We start from the raw sequence: 16927 nt of genomic DNA, 5'->3' as shown, positions 1-16927 counted from the left end.
GGTGTTAAGTGTGAGTGGAGATATTATTGTTCACCATGCCAGGAGTACTTGTGTGCTCCACGAGATACGTGGGTTGGTGAGGACAGTGAACACTTTACAGTTCACTTGAGAACTCCCTGCCGAGTGGACATCCCGTCTGTCGCCTTAGTGTTTCCAGAAGGTTCAGTGTTCTTGCGTCCTCTGCGTCCAGCACTGCCCTTTATAATTGGAAAGCACTGGAAGTGAGTCATCCCACATACTTGGTGTTGGTATTCCACTAGTCATGAAACTTTTGTGTAGTCAGTCAGAAGTTGATAGCAGGTCATTTTTTTTTACATGTGAAAACTAAGCAGATGACTTTAAACAGTCCTGTGTCTAGGTTGCTAGCCAATCTCTTACTTCCTTGATTAGCAAGTCAATCACATTGACTGTTGGTACACTTTTTGTTGTAACTCAAGTAAAATTAAAATCCAATAATAAGTATTATTAGATATTTAATAGTCAGGAAGTTTTAATATACACTTATACTTTTTCGTGGTAATGCGTAATACAAAGTTCTGTGGGCTTCTAAGTTCATTTTTAATTGTTTCTGCCCTCTATATAGGTGCTGCAAAGTTGGTGGTTGCTGTGGCAGTATTTTTACTGACATTCTATGTTATTTCTCAAGTATTCGAAATAAAAATGGATGCAAGTTTAGGAAATCTATTTGGTAAGTTTTTATTTTTTTCCCCCTTGAATTTCATTTGTGATGAGATTGTCTTTAAATTTTTATGAGTTATCAACATTGAGTCACTGCTGTTTAGTCTGTCTAGAAAAGAAAATGTAATTATATTGGTAAGTGCTATTCATTAGAATATTCTAAAATATGCAATAGAAAATCTTACAATTAATTTGATATAAAGCATGAATCTTCTATTCAACATTTTGAATGTATTTAATGGGGCCTATTTTATGTGTGCCTAGGGGGTGGGGGAGCCTGGCAGGCTGCTGTCTGTGGGGTTGCACAGAGTTGGACACAACTGAAGTGACTTAGCAGCAGCAGCAGGGATATTAATCATGGCATTTTAAATGCACATTCTAGAAGATATTTGAATTGGCTGCTTAAAAACTTGGAGCCAATTCTAACCCTCAATTAGCAAGTGATTAGGAGTCATGATAAAACATTTTAAATACCAGCCATTGACATCCATCTTGCTTTTCCTACCCTTGTTTTCTTTCTGCAATTTTTTCGACATTTTTCTTTTTACCAATTTATTTGATGCTGTGTTGTAAATGTCCCACTATAAGCTGCCTTACTTCAGTTTTAAACAAAATCTTTCGAGCTGATAAAATAAGTTAACATTTGAAATATTTGAATATGCTTTGGCTGAGCACTGTTTAAAGTATTAAAAAATTACTAATGAAAGGTCAGACTGTGAAACAGAAACAGTGTTTTAACCTAGTAGGCAGAGATCAGATGAAACAGCCTTGAGCTCTCTGGAGTAGTGGATGAGTTTTGCTTTCTATAAGTTAGTATTTGGAAGGGATCCCCAAGACCTAATACACTCCCTCTCACATCTAGTTTCAAGACTCCCTTAAACCACTGTTTTTCCAATTTTTTGATGTCAGAAGAATCTCTAGGGAATCTTGATAAATGCAGGTTCTGCTTCACTGTCTGGGATGGGGCCTGAGAGTCTGCATTTCAAGCTTCCAGGTGATGGCTGACTTTCTATCCAGAGACCATGTACTGGGTATTGGACTTTAGACAGTTCTGACATATAGTCCTTAATTTCTGTACATATTTGTTTATATATATATTGGGTTTTAGACGGTTCTGACATGTAGTCCATAATTTCTGTACATATTTGTTTTTATACATTTTCAGGTGACTTTTCTTACAATGACTACTTAAAAGTGCTTCCTTGTATTGCACTGAATTCTACCTTTTATACTCCCAAGTAATTTTAGTCCATTGGTCTTCCTTCTACCTGTTGAATCTCTCACATAGTTAAGCTGTGGTCCTTCTCCACCCAAGTCATCTTTGTCTAAGGTTTTATCTTATCAATTTATGAAATCCTCCCTTTGAACCATTCTTCTTAATGTGCTGGTTGTTTTCCTCCTAACCATCTATTTTTTGGTACTGAAAAAATAGGTGAGGTATCCAGGATCAAGCACAGAATAGCTGTTGCAAAGTGTAGTGAGACATGTCTTGACTTCTGGGCCATGTTCTGTTACTGCAGAGGGCCAGCCTGGCTCCTTTGAGAGCACAGCTGGTTTCAATTGAAGGGTGGGGTGAAAACAGGGAAGGCATTTAGGACTTGTTCAGTGTTGCTGTGGAAACAGTGTGTTGTAGCTAGTTCTTCTAAGAAAGGTTATGGTAAAGGAAGATGGTTATGGAATCCTAGCTCAAGGCCAAAGGAAGTTGAACATTTTTTTTTTTCCTTTTTGATGTAATGGAGAGGTTTTGGCTTGTCTGTAGTCCTTGGGTAAAAAGTCAGTGAATTACAAATCAACGGGAAGAGACTGAACATTCAGAAAAGGAGGATCCTTAAGAGAACGCGGCAGTGGGATCATTGGTACAAATGAAAAATTACTTTGGGAAAAAACCCACTGTTTTCAGAGAGAAGAGATTGGGTGAGGTCACAGTGTTTCCCTGGTTTGGATCATCATCTCTAGTTTGGATGGTTTATTTGGGCATCTCAGAGATTTTCCTGTGTCTATTTCTCATCTTTGATATCTGCCTGTGTCAACACTGCCATGGGGATTCTCTCAAAATTCTTGAACCTTCAGTATTTCCAGCTACTGGAGAGTAAAACCTAAACTCCCTACCAGGATAGCACTCAGTCCCAGCCTACTTCTATCTTCCTGACCTGTACTTCCCCTTACCCACCTGCCACATCCATGTGCATGTGACCTACAGACACAGACCCTCGGCCTTTGTTCATGCTGATTCCTTGTTGTTCAGTCTCGAAGTCATATCCAGCTCTTTGCAACCCCATGAACTGTATGTAGCCTGCGAAGCTCCTCTGTCCTCCATTATCTCTTAGAGTTTGCTCAAATTCATGTCCGTTGAGTCGGTGATGCTCTCTAATCCTCTCAATTTCTGCCTTCCCTTTCTTCTTTTGCCTTCAATCTTTTCCAGCATCAGGGTCTTTTCCAATGAGTCGGCTCTTTGCATCAGGTGGCCAAAGTATTGGAGCTTCAGTATCAGTCCTGCCAATGAATATTCAGGGTTGACTTCCTTTAGGATTGACTGTCCTTAGGACTCTCAAGGGTCTTCTCCAGCACCACAGTTCGAAAGCATCAATTTGTTGGTGCTCAGCCTTCCTTATGGCCCACCTCTCATATCCATACATGACTACTGGAAAAACCATAGCTTTGACTCTGCTGATTCTTTACCCACACATCTTTCTTTCTCTCTCCCCTTCATCTGTTAATTGTTCTCGTTTTTCAAAACCGCACAAATGCCCTTTCTTGGGAGAAATGGTATTTGAGTCTCCCTGTTTTCCCTGTTAAGAGTGTTGCTCCTTTTTCTAAACTGTCAGTTCTAATGCTTAGAACTTATATCTCAATTTGACCTGATTTTATTCTGCCATAAATTATAGAATTTCTTTTCTTTTATTCTTTATCATGTATTTGGCTTTCCTTACTGGAGAACAGATGTTGGGAGCAGTAATGTCTTGCTGACTCACCCGGCATATAGCACCAGATCCTGTAGATAGTACATGCTGATTGAATGGAAAATGAATGTAGATAATTGAAGATTAGGACTTTTGTGTAGAGAAAGAGCATTTTCAAAGTAGTATTTGTTTAAAGCTGTGTTAGTTGACAAGCCGCTGATCATCAGCTGTGAAAACACTGAGCTGCTTTAACTAAGGCAGTTGTCTTTATTCATTTTCATTTCGCTTAATGTTAGGAACCTGCAAGTTTTTATTGTATGTGTTTTAGCTATTTAGTTTAGTCATTGTTTGAGCAGATGGTTTATTTTGTTATCATAATTGAAGTTGTACTCTGTATCCATCTACACAACCTTATTGGATTCCAATCTATTGAATTGGTGAGAATTTAATTTGTGCAGTTATTTTTAATTCTCATTTCAGAATAATTGAGCAAAAATGGAGATGTGGTTGTATTTGTCATTTGTTGAGCATCTAACTTAAATTTAGCTTGACATTGTTTCTATAATCAGTATTTTAGAGGGCCTCTTTGGGTGGTGAATTTTTCCCATTTGTCAATTTGTTGATTTAATAACTTACTTGATAGTTTATATAAATTTACATTTGATTATATAGTACTGTTTTAAAAAAATAAGACAAACATTTCTAGAAAAGACAAATGAAATTTTGCCTAAAATTAGTTGAATATGCAAATATAAATTGATGTTTTTAAGCAACCTTTAACAAAACTTTTTAAGATAATTTTAGATTCTTGTGCATTTGTAAGAAGTAATATGGGGAGATTCTGTATACCCTTTACTCAGTTTCCCATTGGTAGCATCTTAAATTCCATCCGGTATCACACCAGGGCATCAACGTGGGTACAGTCTACAAGTCTTAGTTATGATTGTGGCTTAATACAGGATTAGTTTTCTACTTAAAAAAGGATACTTAACAAAAATGGGCTGAAAGTAATCCACATTATTTTTACATATATTGTTGCAGTCAATCCTTACTATTCTATTGAGTTAATTTATTTTTACCTTTTAAATTTAAACCATTGAAATAATACATATGTAAATCACTTGAGCTATTATTAAAAGCTAAAGTACAAAATAATTATATTAGATTTATTTAGCCTGACTCATTGAAAGACATTCACTGAAAAAAACAAATCAGAAGTGTTTGTTGTTTCCTTGAAGTGAAAAACTGGGTATATTGAAAGACCTTAAGAATTAAAGCCATCAAAGTAGTTTGAGGAATTAAAGTTGCAGAAAAGGAGGTGTTTTTGTGTTTGTATGCTGTGTCCATTGTCTATAACCATCCTGTTTGATTTATGAAATTTTATCTGTTTACCCTCCAGGTGTTAAAAATTCTCAGAACTGAAGGCCAGATAGAGGGCTTTTGCTTATACATATTGGATAAAATTAGTTTTAATCTGAAAAGATTTTCACAAAGGTTTTTTTTTTCCTCCTTTGAGCATCTTCTCCCATTACTCTTACACAAATTAAATGGAGGTAATTTGCCCAAAAGTTATTTGCTCAAAAGTCTGATGATTAAGAAACATTTACTCCAGATTGTGTCCCAGTAAAGTTTTTAAATTGAATAACATTATTTTTTATTTATTAATCTCTCTCAAGTTTCTCAGTCAAACCAGTTTAATCATTTTAGAGGCTCATCTGTGATTTTCCTTCTACCTCCTTTTCATCAGCCACACTCTTCCTTTGAAAGTTAGCAGATTATTGATGTCTCTAAGGTTTCTCTCATCAGCCCTCTGCTCATTTTAAATCCTCTCTTTGCACGACCTCATCATTTGCCAGTTTTCCAGTTTATATCTTCGTCCCCGGTCTCATTTACAGCTGGCTCTTAGACTTCCACCCAGATCATCTCAAAGTACCTTAAAATGAACAGAGCCACAGGGAACTCAAGCACCCATCCCACACCCTATCTCCTCGCTAGACAACAAACATCATGAGTGAGAGATGATGTTTTTTTTCCCTTTGGCTCATGTGAATGGATGAAGGAATGCTTCTAAAGGTGGATGTCTGAGAAGTAAACTTGATTCCTCCCTTTCCTTCATGCCTTCTTCGGGTCTGTTCCGCAGTCTCATCAGTGTTGCTACCTTAGTTGTTCTGAGCCCGTCGACTACTTTCAAACCTACAGTCACTACCTTTGTTTCAGCCGCTACCTGTTTTTTCCTGGATTACTTTAGCAGCATCCCTGTCCTTGTGGACTCATCTCGAATCTTGAACCCTCTGATGTCTGTTCTCCACTCTGCAGTCAAAAGAATGGTCCTGAAAGCTCCCTATCCTGGCTTCCGGCTCCTCGAAGGACCACTGGATTTTGTACCTCCTGTGATCACTAGACCTCAGACAGTCCCATCTGGGGGGGATGCAATATGAGTTTGGGTGCTCGAATGAGATATGGCTTTGAAAACTGATTCTTATCAATGACTGATTATGGATAGGACAAATTCAATCGGTGAACCTATCTGATGTCAGTTTCTTTCTCTTTAAAACAGAAGTGTTAGTGTTAGTTGGTCAGTAGTGTCCGACTCCTTGCAACCCCTGGCTCCTCTGTCCGTGGAATTCTCCAGGCAAGAATAGTGGAGTGGGTTGCTATTCCCTCCTCCAGGGGATCTTCCCAACCCAGGGATTGAACCCCCAGGTCTCCTGAACTGCAGACAGATTCTTTATGTTTTAACCACCAGGGAAGCCCCAAGGTGATGAGCAAATCAAAGTACATGATAAAGTACTTGACAGAGTGCCCCACGTATGGGAATGAGCTGTTATATTACCTGTGTTCTGATCCCACTGTCTTCCACGTATCTTTCTGTCATAAGTTAGGTATACAAGCATTCCTGATTTGAACAGTGTTCTAACACCTGAGCCTGATAGTATGTGTTTGTTTAGGTCTAAGTGAAATTGAGACTTTCTAGTCTACATGCTATTAATCACTGGTTGCTAGTTTCTCTCTGGTTTTCATTTTCTTATTTACAGAAGTGAGAGCTTTGGACCAGATGATGTCTAGAATTTATTTTTCCCTTTTATGATATAATTAAGGAAATTGAAAAATGAGCCCCAGCACCTTCATTTACCAATTGATTGTTTTTTATTTCCTTCAAGTCTTTGTCCTTATCCATGCGTGTTCTTAGTACTCACAAATAAAGTTTATCTTTTGCTTTATTCCATGCATTAAACTTTTCCCATGTGACTGCATTGCCTTTATGACTTCAGTGGTGCATAGTATTCTGAGTATTCTGTAGAGTTGATGACCTTCAGTTACTTAGTCATCTTCCTGTTTTTAAACATTTACATATTATTTTTAGTCTTAGCATTCTGTTCTATTCTCTCTTTCAGAACTGGTTTTTACAGGAAATTCAGTTACCGAAACAGTACAGAACTAAAAACTAAATGTCTATTTATAATCAGACAGCTGGCAAGCATTTATGACACCACATGCTTATTAGCCACATCCGGAAATGGCTATCCACAATACTATTGATTATCTGTATTGTATTCTCAGGTGGCTTCAGTGGTAAGGAACCTGCCTGCCAATGCAAGAGACTCGGGTTCAACCCCTGAGTCAGGAAAACCCCCTGGAGGAGGTCACAGCAACCTGCTCCAGTATTCTTGCCTGGAGAATCCCATGGACAGAGGAACCTGGAGGGCCCCAGTCCATAGGGTCTCAAAGAGTCGAACACGACTAAAGCAACTTAGCACATATAGCATGGGCTAGGATCAAATGTTAGTGCTTTTAAGAAGCTCTAAGTGTAGATTTCTAGGTTAAGATCTACTGCATTCAGGTTAAGATTGACCAGGAAATTCTGGCTTCCTTTAACTGATAAATGATTAAAAAAAAAACCCTCTTAGTAATGACCTTTTTTTTTTCCCCCTAATTACACCTAGTACATTGCAATTTTAGGGAAATTAAACCTTCCTACCACCACTGGCCCTCTTGTGTTCTTCCCACCAAATCTCTCAGCCTAACCTCTGAGATAGATTCATGTATATTATCCAGGACTTTGTGTGCACATGTATACAACACCATACAGCAGCAACAACTTTTAAATACCCTAATAGTCACCAAATATATATTTGAGGCCATATAAAGGGAACTTTGAAATACTTCATGATATCACTTACATGTGGAAAAAAGATTAGCTCAGAGAAACAGAGGTGAAATGGTGGTTACCAAGAATTGGGAGAGGATGGAAGTCATGAGGAGATGTTGCTCAAAGGATACAAACTCCCAGTTGTAAGATTATCAAGTTTGGCAATTGAATGGACAGTTCAGTTCAGTTTAGTTCAGTCGCTCAATCATGTCCGACTCTTTGCAACCCCACGGACTGCAGCATGCCAGGCTTCCCTGTCCATCACCGACTCCTGGAGCCTACTCAAACTCATGTCCATCACATTGGTGATGCCATCCAAGCATCTCATCCTCTGTTGTCCCCTTCTCCTCCCGCCTTCAGTCTTTCCCAGCATCAGGGTCTTTTCCAATGAGTCGGTTCTTCGCATCAGGTGGCTAAAGAATTGGAGTTTCAGCTTCAACATCAGTCCTTCCAATGAATATTCAGGACTGATTTCCTTTAGGATGGACTGGTTGGATCTCTTTGCAGTCCAAGGGACTCTCAAGAGTCTTCTCCAACACCACAGTTCAAAAGCATCAATTCTTTGGTACTCAGCTTTCTTTATAGTCCAACTCTCACTCCATACATGACTACTGGAAAAACCATAGCTTTGACTAGACAGACCTTTGTTGGCAAAGTAATGTCTCTGCTTTTTAATATGCTGTCTAGGTTGATCATAGCTTTTCTTCCAAGGAGCAGGAGTCTTTAATTTCATGGCTGCAGTCACTGTCTGCAGTGATTTTGAAGCCATCCAAAATAAAGTCTGTCACTGTTTCCATTGTTTCCCCATCTATTTGCCATGAAGTGATGGGACCTGATGCCTTGATCTTAGTTTTCTGGATATTGAGTTTTAAGCCAACTTTTTCACTCTCCTCTTTCACTTTCCTTAAGAGGCTCTTTAGTTCTTTGTTGCTTGCTACCATAAGGGTGGTGTCATCTGTGTATCTGAGGTTATTGATATTTCTCCTGGCAATCTTGATTCTAGCTTGTACTTCATCCAGCCTGGCATTTGTACAGTGTGGTAATTATAGCTAGTAATATGATTGGGATTTACATTTATAATAACTAAAACTAAAAACAAAATGTAAAGGTAAAAGCAAAATGCTCTGTCAGTAATAAAATAATGCTCCCATAATTTCTCATGATTGTTTATGGTAATTTATGTAGCCTAAAATTACTTTCTCACTTTTCCTCTAAAGTAATATTCATGTTTTATTTATTGTATGCTAAGTAATAATTCAAACACATTTAATAGACCTATTACCTCTATACATGTTTAAAAGTGATACTTGCCAATAGCCTTATTCTTTCTAACAAAAATAACTTTTTTTTTCCTTAGCAAGGTCAGCATTGGATGCCGTTGTACGTTGTAAGTATTCCCTCTCAATATTTTGCATATAGTTTATTCTTTTTCTCTTGTTATAAGGAAACTATTTGATTGGACAGCTCAATATTTTGGGTGTTTATTTATAATGGATATTTTGTTCCATTAATGTTTTTTAGCTTCAGTATTTTAAGAATAGAAAGTACGTAAAAGGAGAATTCCTAGTTAGACTTAGTTTGTGAGCAGATATTTGGTGATGCATCAGGCATATGTGGAGTGGAAATGGAGAGTAACAATCCTACACCTCCACATCCTGGATTTGTAAAATAAACCTTAAAAATAATTAGATACATTATATTTGCCCTCAGTGACGATCATATTACTTGTTCCATTTATATTCATTTTTTCATTTTTAGTTTGTTTCCTAGGAGGTTCTGTTTGGTTTGTTTGTGGTTTTCTTTTTCTTTCTTTCTTTTTTTTTTTTTTTTTGAGATTCTTTGAAACTCTCAGGAAAATAAAAAACCTAGCATGTAGTTTAAAAAAAAAATATATATATATGTATACACACACACACATATATATATCTTGGTGTTTGCATAATGCCCTTTGTGGTTTGAGATCTGAAGCAAACTAAACACAGAATCTGTTAACAGTTTTTTCTTTGAAAAAAAATTTTTTTTTTTTTTCTCTCCAAAGCTACAAAACCTCCCAGATATAAATGTGGAATCTCAAAAGCTTGCCCTGAGAAGCATTTTGCTTTTAAAATGGCAAGTGGAGCAGCCAATGTGGTGGGACCCAAAATCTGCCTGGAGGACAATGTGTAAGTGCTTATCAGTTTGGAAGTATAAGGAGCACTATTAAATTTTAGCAAATTGAACCTGAGTTTACTGGATCTTTTGAAAATGTATTGAGCATACCTTTACTAAAGAAAAGTGATTTCCGTTTCCATCCTGCAATTTCCCCCACTCATTTAAGGAGTCTTAAAGTTCTTAAATTCTGCACTAGATTGCGGTAAGAACACTGCATTTATCCAGCTTCACGTATTGATGAGAGATTTCCTCTGAATGAATTTTCTGGATCCCATCTGATAGTCATAGACACAGATAGCTATTTAATTTTGGTTCCTAAGTAATAGGGGAAAAATTAATTCATTTAAATTAATTAAAATTAAAGTTCACTTCCTCAGTCATACCAGCCATATTTCAAGTGCTAATAGCCACATGCAGCTTGTGGCTACCCAGTGCAGCAGCACAGGTAGAAGGCATTTCCGTCACTGCAGAAAGTCCAAGTAGGATTATTTTCGTCAACTAGACTGCCCCAGATAATGAATGCTTTATCTTACAAACCAACATCTCACATTTTAAATGTTTGAATGCTGCCTGCTGAAGTGTGAAATAGCCCAGTAATAACCTCAAGTCCGTCGTGGCCCAGAACTGCTTGCCACTAAACTGAATGGTTTCCTTTATCGAGATGCTCTGCAAAGTATACCTTTTAGGCTTTTTTCGTCTCCTACTCCTGTGTCACTTGTTGTGAAGTTCTTGGATTAGAGAAACGTTTTTTGACCCACTCAGTCTAAAGTTGGACACCTCCCCCTCACTTCACTCACCCCCATCAGTATTCATCACACCCTTGCCATCACACATGCTCTGGACAGTGTGTGCCATATTTTCTAGTTATTCTAATTATCATTTCTAAGTTCCTAGCTCTGAAGTCACAAACCCTGCTTTTTGTTGGTTGCTTCTAATCGGGTCTTGTCTGAAAAATTAGATACATGATAGGCTTTACATAATAAATATATAATAAAATATATATAAATATATATTATATAATAATATATATTATATAATATATATTATATAATAATATATATTATATAAATATATATAATATATATATAATATATAATAAAATAATATATGTGCCATTTAATTATATAAAGAGTGAGGTAATTTTACAGATAGGAGGAAATGGGGCAGTATTTCCCAGCTTTTTGTCTTTTCTTTTTAATATAGAAGCGCTAACATTTTTATCCTTTCTTCTCTTTTCAGTTAGCCATGTGTAGGATTTAGCCTCTTAGAATAAAACTTTTACTGTAAAATTAAAAGCTTGAGCCAGGTGATCCTAAGGTTTCCTTTATTCTCAGGCAGATGATAATCCATTGTTCATCCATCGTCCTCTGATGTCTCATAACAGTCTTGCTTTACTGAATTGAAAGCCTATGGATTTTTGAAGTTTGTAGATTTTGCATTAAATAACATCCTTCCCATTACTTTAGAATGTTCCATTCCCCCTTTTCACCTTGTTTGGCTAAAGGGGCCAGATATTTGATCCTGAATAATAAGTAGAAAGTTCTCTTAGAATGCCCAGTCCATTCATAACAGGCTATCTTCATATATCTCTGCCCCCTTGAAGCATGTAAGGTTTAATTCAAAGAAGATATCAAACTAGTAAATAATAGCAGGTTGTCTATTCACAGATTATAATAAGTTAAAAAGAAGAGAGAAGTGTATTAAGCAGTGGAGTCTGGTAAAAATTAAAAAAAAGTATTGTCTCAGAGCCAGAGAATTTGGTTCTAGCATAGTGGGCGTGTCATGTAGAATTTATATTTCAGTTTGTTTAACCATAAAACTAAGACAGGCCAGCTGTCCATCTGCTTTTCAGGAATCATTCTGCCATTCGTGTGAGAGAGTGAATAATTGGTGGGATTTCATAGTTATGCCTCAGGCCCTGAAATCTAGTCCTTGAAAGGAGATTAAACTATTGACCAGGGATCCCTAGTGGAGAACCGGTAGGGACAATTCAGTCTAGTGCTTTCTTTCCAGTATGTTCTAATTCTGTATTGAAAGAGTTTTTCAACAAAAATTTTAAATAAATCTGAATTTTCTTAGCATCTTTCATTCCATTCACTTTTTCTTCAGCGGGTATTTACTGAGCACAGTTCCTGCTCTCATGGAACATACAGTCTGGTAGGGAGAAGGATATTTCAGAAATAAATGCAAATAAATAGTTAGAAATTGTTGCACATACTGCCCAGAGCAGCAGGGTGTGACAGATACTGATGGGGGCAGTGAGATGAGATCAAGGTGTCCAACTTTAGATTGAGTGGGTCAAGGAATGTTTTTCTAAGATAGTGATATTTAGTCTGAGAATTAAAGGATAAGAAGGAAGACTGCCAGGGGAAGACCATTCTAAACAGACAGAGGAACACGCTTGAAGGCCCATGGTGGGAAAGAGCTGGAGAGAAGTGGATAATGGCCAGCTCATTGGAACTTACAGGCCGTGCAGAAAAGGAGATGAGATCTTTTTTGGAGAGTGTTGAGAGGTTGTTGAAGGTTTTCAAACTCCGGCATGTCTTCACTTCATTTATATTGAAGAAAATGATCTGACTGCTGAGTAAAATGATGAGAGGAGTAAAAGTAGACAGCAATTGGCCTTTCCCAGGTGCTGGCACAGCCTTTCAATGCCCCCCCGCCACCCACAATTGGCAAGAGACTTGTTTGCATGTGTGCTCACTGAAATATGTAAGTGGATCCTAAGAATACATAAGTAGAAATTTTAATATTTTCCTACACATGCTCTAAGTATACGCAAACTCATTTTGCAGACTACTAGTCCAGATCAGTGCTTCTCAGTGGGGGCAGTTTTCTCCCCAGGAGAAACTTGTCAAGGTCTGTAGACATTTTGGGGCATCACAGCTCCAGAGGTGCTGCTTGTAGAGACCAAGGATGCTCTTAAATTTCCTACAGTGCACAGGACAGCCCTTCCTCATGAATTATCAAATCTATAATATCATTGTAGACTAAGATTTAGAAACCCTAATACAAACAAAGATTAAAACAGAGTCATGGTCATGGTTTATAGGACAAGTAGATGCAGTCAAGATATATTATGGAGATTAGATGGATTTCAAACTTCTCATTATTTAGAAATATTTAGAAAATCCCAGGTATAAATATGAGGTGTCACATAATACAGGAATTATAGCTTTTTTTTCTTTTGTATTAGAGAACCCCTAGGAGTTTGCTTATATTCAAGATCTAGCTTTTATTTCAGGCATATACTCTTATTTCAGTTTATAGGAAGTTGATATTGGGAATAATACTTCATCTTTTATTATAATCTTAATGTTTGGTACAGAAGTTATGTGGTGGACTATTTTGGGGGTTTTTTTTTTCCTTCACATTGACGAACAAGATAGGATTTTTGGCTGGGAGAACCAAAAGATAAAATCAAGGATATGATGTAGGTACTTACGTAATCATTTTAAATGTAACCATATAAAAATATAAGAACCATTTTAAGCTCATGAGTGGGAAAACAAAGCAGCCAGCCAGTCAGCTGGCTAGATTTGACCCGTAGGCTATAGTTTGTTAAACCCTTCTCTAAACCATTTTAAGGCGTAATAGCTGGAACATGTTGTAGGTATTTGAAACAAAACTGTATTCGAAGGTGTAGAATCTGTCTATAGAGGATATAATCATTTTCTTTAACTATTTGCCTGCATATGTGGAGTGGTGGGGGGAACCTTCATATTCATGAAAGAGAAAGAAAGTATTTCAGCTTGTGTTAGTACTGGGTGACTAACCTGTATAGATTTAAAATCTTTACTGATTTGTCCTTTGCTGGCTATAGGTTTCCCCTGATTGAAGTCTGGTTTTTAACTTGATAAGCTACTGCCCTCTTGTGGGAAGCCCATGTCACCATGTAGCTTTGCTGCCTTTCTTTGCTCTCTGATAGACACAGCAGAACACTCCAAATGATCTCTCCTGAAGAAGACACCATGATGCTTAATTATTACTTTAACAGTTAATTAGTCATCGCTGTGGCTTCTTCACATTAATGATGGCTATAACACATTTGCAAAAGGAGTAGACCAAATGTACTTCGAAACTTCCCTCTTTTATGCAACAGTCTTGTTTGGTACCTCTTACAGACCACCTTTCAAACCTGGTCTTGCACACATATAGGAAAGATCTATGTTTTATTTAACTATTCCTGGGTCAGGAAGATCTGGAGAAGGGATAGGCTACCCACTCCAGTATTCTTGGGCTTCCCTTGTGGCTCAGCTGGTAAAGAATTCGCCTGCAATGTGGGAGACCTGGGTTTGATCCCTGGGTTGGGAAGATCCCCTAGAGAAGGCAAAGGCTACCCACTCCAGTATTCTGGCCTGGAGAATTCCATGGACTCTATAGTCCTTGGGATCAGAAAGAGTTGGACACAACTGAGCAACTTTGACTTTGACTTTCACTTTTTCAGTTTTACAGAACAAGTGAAATTTTGAAGGCAGATTCACAAGTATGAGTAGATAGTTAAATGCTACTAAGTCGTGTCCGACTCTGTGTCCCCATGGACTGTAGCCCTCCAGGGTCCTCTGTTCATGGAATTCTCCAGGCAAGAATATTGGAGTGGGCTGCCGTTTCCTCTCCAGGGAATCTTCCTGACCCAGGGATGGAACTCTGCATTGCAGGCAGATTCTTTACCATTCCCTGAGCCACCAGGGACGCCAAGATTTTACAAATTAAAATTTTATGCTTTTCCTTTTTCAATAGATCTTGGAGTAGAGTTTTTCTTTTACTTTTCAGTTTTGAAACAATTACAGAAATTGCAGGCAGTTGCAAAGATAGTACAGAGAGATCCCATGTGCTGTTCACCCATTTTCCCCACGGTTAGGTCTTATGGAATTACAGTACAGTATCAGAATGGAAATTGGCAATTAGTACAGTGTGTCTATAGTTAGGACTAGAGATCTCTTCAAGAAAATTGGAGATATCAAGGGAATATTTCATGCAAGGATGAGCACGATAAAGGACAGAAACAGTAAGGACCTAACAGAAGCAGAAGAGATTAAGAAGAGGTGGCAAGAATACAAAGAAGAGGTATACAAGAAAGGTCTTAATGACCTGGATAAGCATGATGGTATGGTCACTCACACATCCCGGAGTACGAAGTCAAGTGAGCCTTAGGAAGCATTACTACAAACAAAGCTAATGGAGGTGACGAAATTCCAGCTGAGCTATTTACAATTCTAAAAGATGATGCTGGTAATGTGCTACACTCAGTGTTTCAGCAAATTTGGAGAACTCGGCAGTGGCCACAGGACTGGAAAAGGTCAGTTTTCATTACAGTCCTGAAGAAGGACAATGCAACGACTGTTCAAACTATTGTACAATTGTGCTTATTTCACATGCTAGCAAAGTAATGCTCAAAATCCTTCAAGTTAGGCTTTAGCAGTTTGTGAACCAAGAACTTCCAGATGTACAAGCTGGGTTTAGGAAAGGCAGAAGAACCAGAGATCAAATTGTCTACATTCATTGGGTCATGCAGAAACCAAGGGAATTCCAGAAGAACACCTACTTCTGCTTCATTGACTATGCTAAAGCCTTTGAATGTGTGGATCACAACAAACTGGAAAATTCTTCAAGAGATAGACCACCTTACCTGTCTCCTGAGAAACCTGTATGCAGGTCAAGAAGCAGCAGTTAGAACCAGACACAGAACAACTGACTGGTTCAAAATTGGGAAAGGAGTACTTCAAGGCTGTATATTGTCACCCTGCTTATTTAACTTATATTCAGAGTACATCATGCAAAATGCCAGACTGGATGAATCACAAGCTGGAATCAAGGTTAACCTCAAATACACAGATAATATCACTCTAATGGCAGGAAATGAAGAGGTACAAAGAACTTCTTGATGAGGGTCAAAAAGAAGAGTGAAAAAGCTGGCTTGAAACTCAATATTCAAAAAACTATGATCATGGCATCTGGTCCCGTCACTTCCTGGCAAATAGAAATGGAAAAAGTGGAAGCAGTGACAGATTTTATTTTCTTGCATTCCAAAATGACTGCAGATAGTGACTGCAGCCACAAAATTAAAAGATGCTTCCTCCTTAGAAGAAAAGCTATGACAAACCTAGACAGTGTATTAAAAAGCAGAGACATCACTTCGCTGACTTTGATGTTTTGAGAATATTGTATAAATAGAGTCATATAATATGTAAGCATTTGAGATTGGGTTTTTTTTTTTCATTCAGCATAATGGTCTTGAAATATTATTACGTATTAATAATTTGCTCCTATTTTAATTCTGAGTAGTACTCTATGGATATACCACAGTTTAGCTATGCCTCGCAAATTTTAATAAGCTGCATTTTCAGTGTGTTTTTTAATTTTTCACTTCAGGCTTCTTTGACCCATAGATTATTTAGAAGTATATTGTTTAGTTTCCAGATGTTTGGAGAATTACCTGTTATCTTTTATTATTGATTTCATTGTGGTTGGAGACACATTTGATATGATTTCAGTACTTTTAAATTTGTTGAGGTTTGCTTTATGGCCCATGATATGGTCTTTCTTAGTATATGCTGGAAGAATGGGTACTTGGAAAGAATGTATATTTGTCAGCGAGTAGAATATTCTTTAAATGTCAATTAGACCCTGATGGTTAATGCTGTTGTTGAATTCTTGTATACTCTTTTTAATTTCCTGTCTTTCAACTGTTGAGAGAGGGATATTGACATGTCCAACTGTAATTGTAGATTTGTCTTTTTCTCCTATCAGTTCTACCTAGGTTTGCTTCACATGTTTTATACCTTGATTGCTTGGTACACACACTTGGGATGGCTATGTCTTCTTGCTAGATTGACCCTTTGATCTTTATGCAAACCTCCTCTCTGTCTCTGATGTTTTTCTTTGCTCAGAAATCTATTTTAATTGATATTAATATAGCCATTCCTGTTTGCTTTTGTTTAAACAGCTTTATTGAGATATAGCTCATTTACCGTACATTCAGTTAAAATACACAGTCATTGGATTTTAGTGTATTCACAGATGTGTGCACCCATCACCACACTTAGTT

At 37.5% G+C, this 16927-nt stretch overlaps 1 protein-coding gene across 1 annotated transcript in view; it reads left to right on the top strand.

Annotated features, from left to right (window-relative positions):
* The window catches only part of FAM3C (FAM3 metabolism regulating signaling molecule C), a 52770-nt gene that overhangs the window by 19800 nt on the left and 16043 nt on the right, over window positions 1-16927 (top strand). Inside the window, exons 3-5 of the mRNA XM_043872177.1 lie at window positions 584-688; window positions 9086-9115; window positions 9767-9890. Of these exons, the coding sequence (XP_043728112.1) occupies window positions 584-688; window positions 9086-9115; window positions 9767-9890 (259 nt within the window). The remainder of the gene's footprint in view (window positions 1-583; window positions 689-9085; window positions 9116-9766; window positions 9891-16927) is intronic.

This window comes from Cervus elaphus, chromosome 18, assembly GCF_910594005.1.
Source record: "Cervus elaphus chromosome 18, mCerEla1.1, whole genome shotgun sequence".
NCBI lineage: Eukaryota > Metazoa > Chordata > Mammalia > Artiodactyla > Cervidae > Cervus > Cervus elaphus.
Note: the sequence above shows the minus strand (reverse complement) of the source record. Positions and strands in the feature narration are given on the sequence as shown.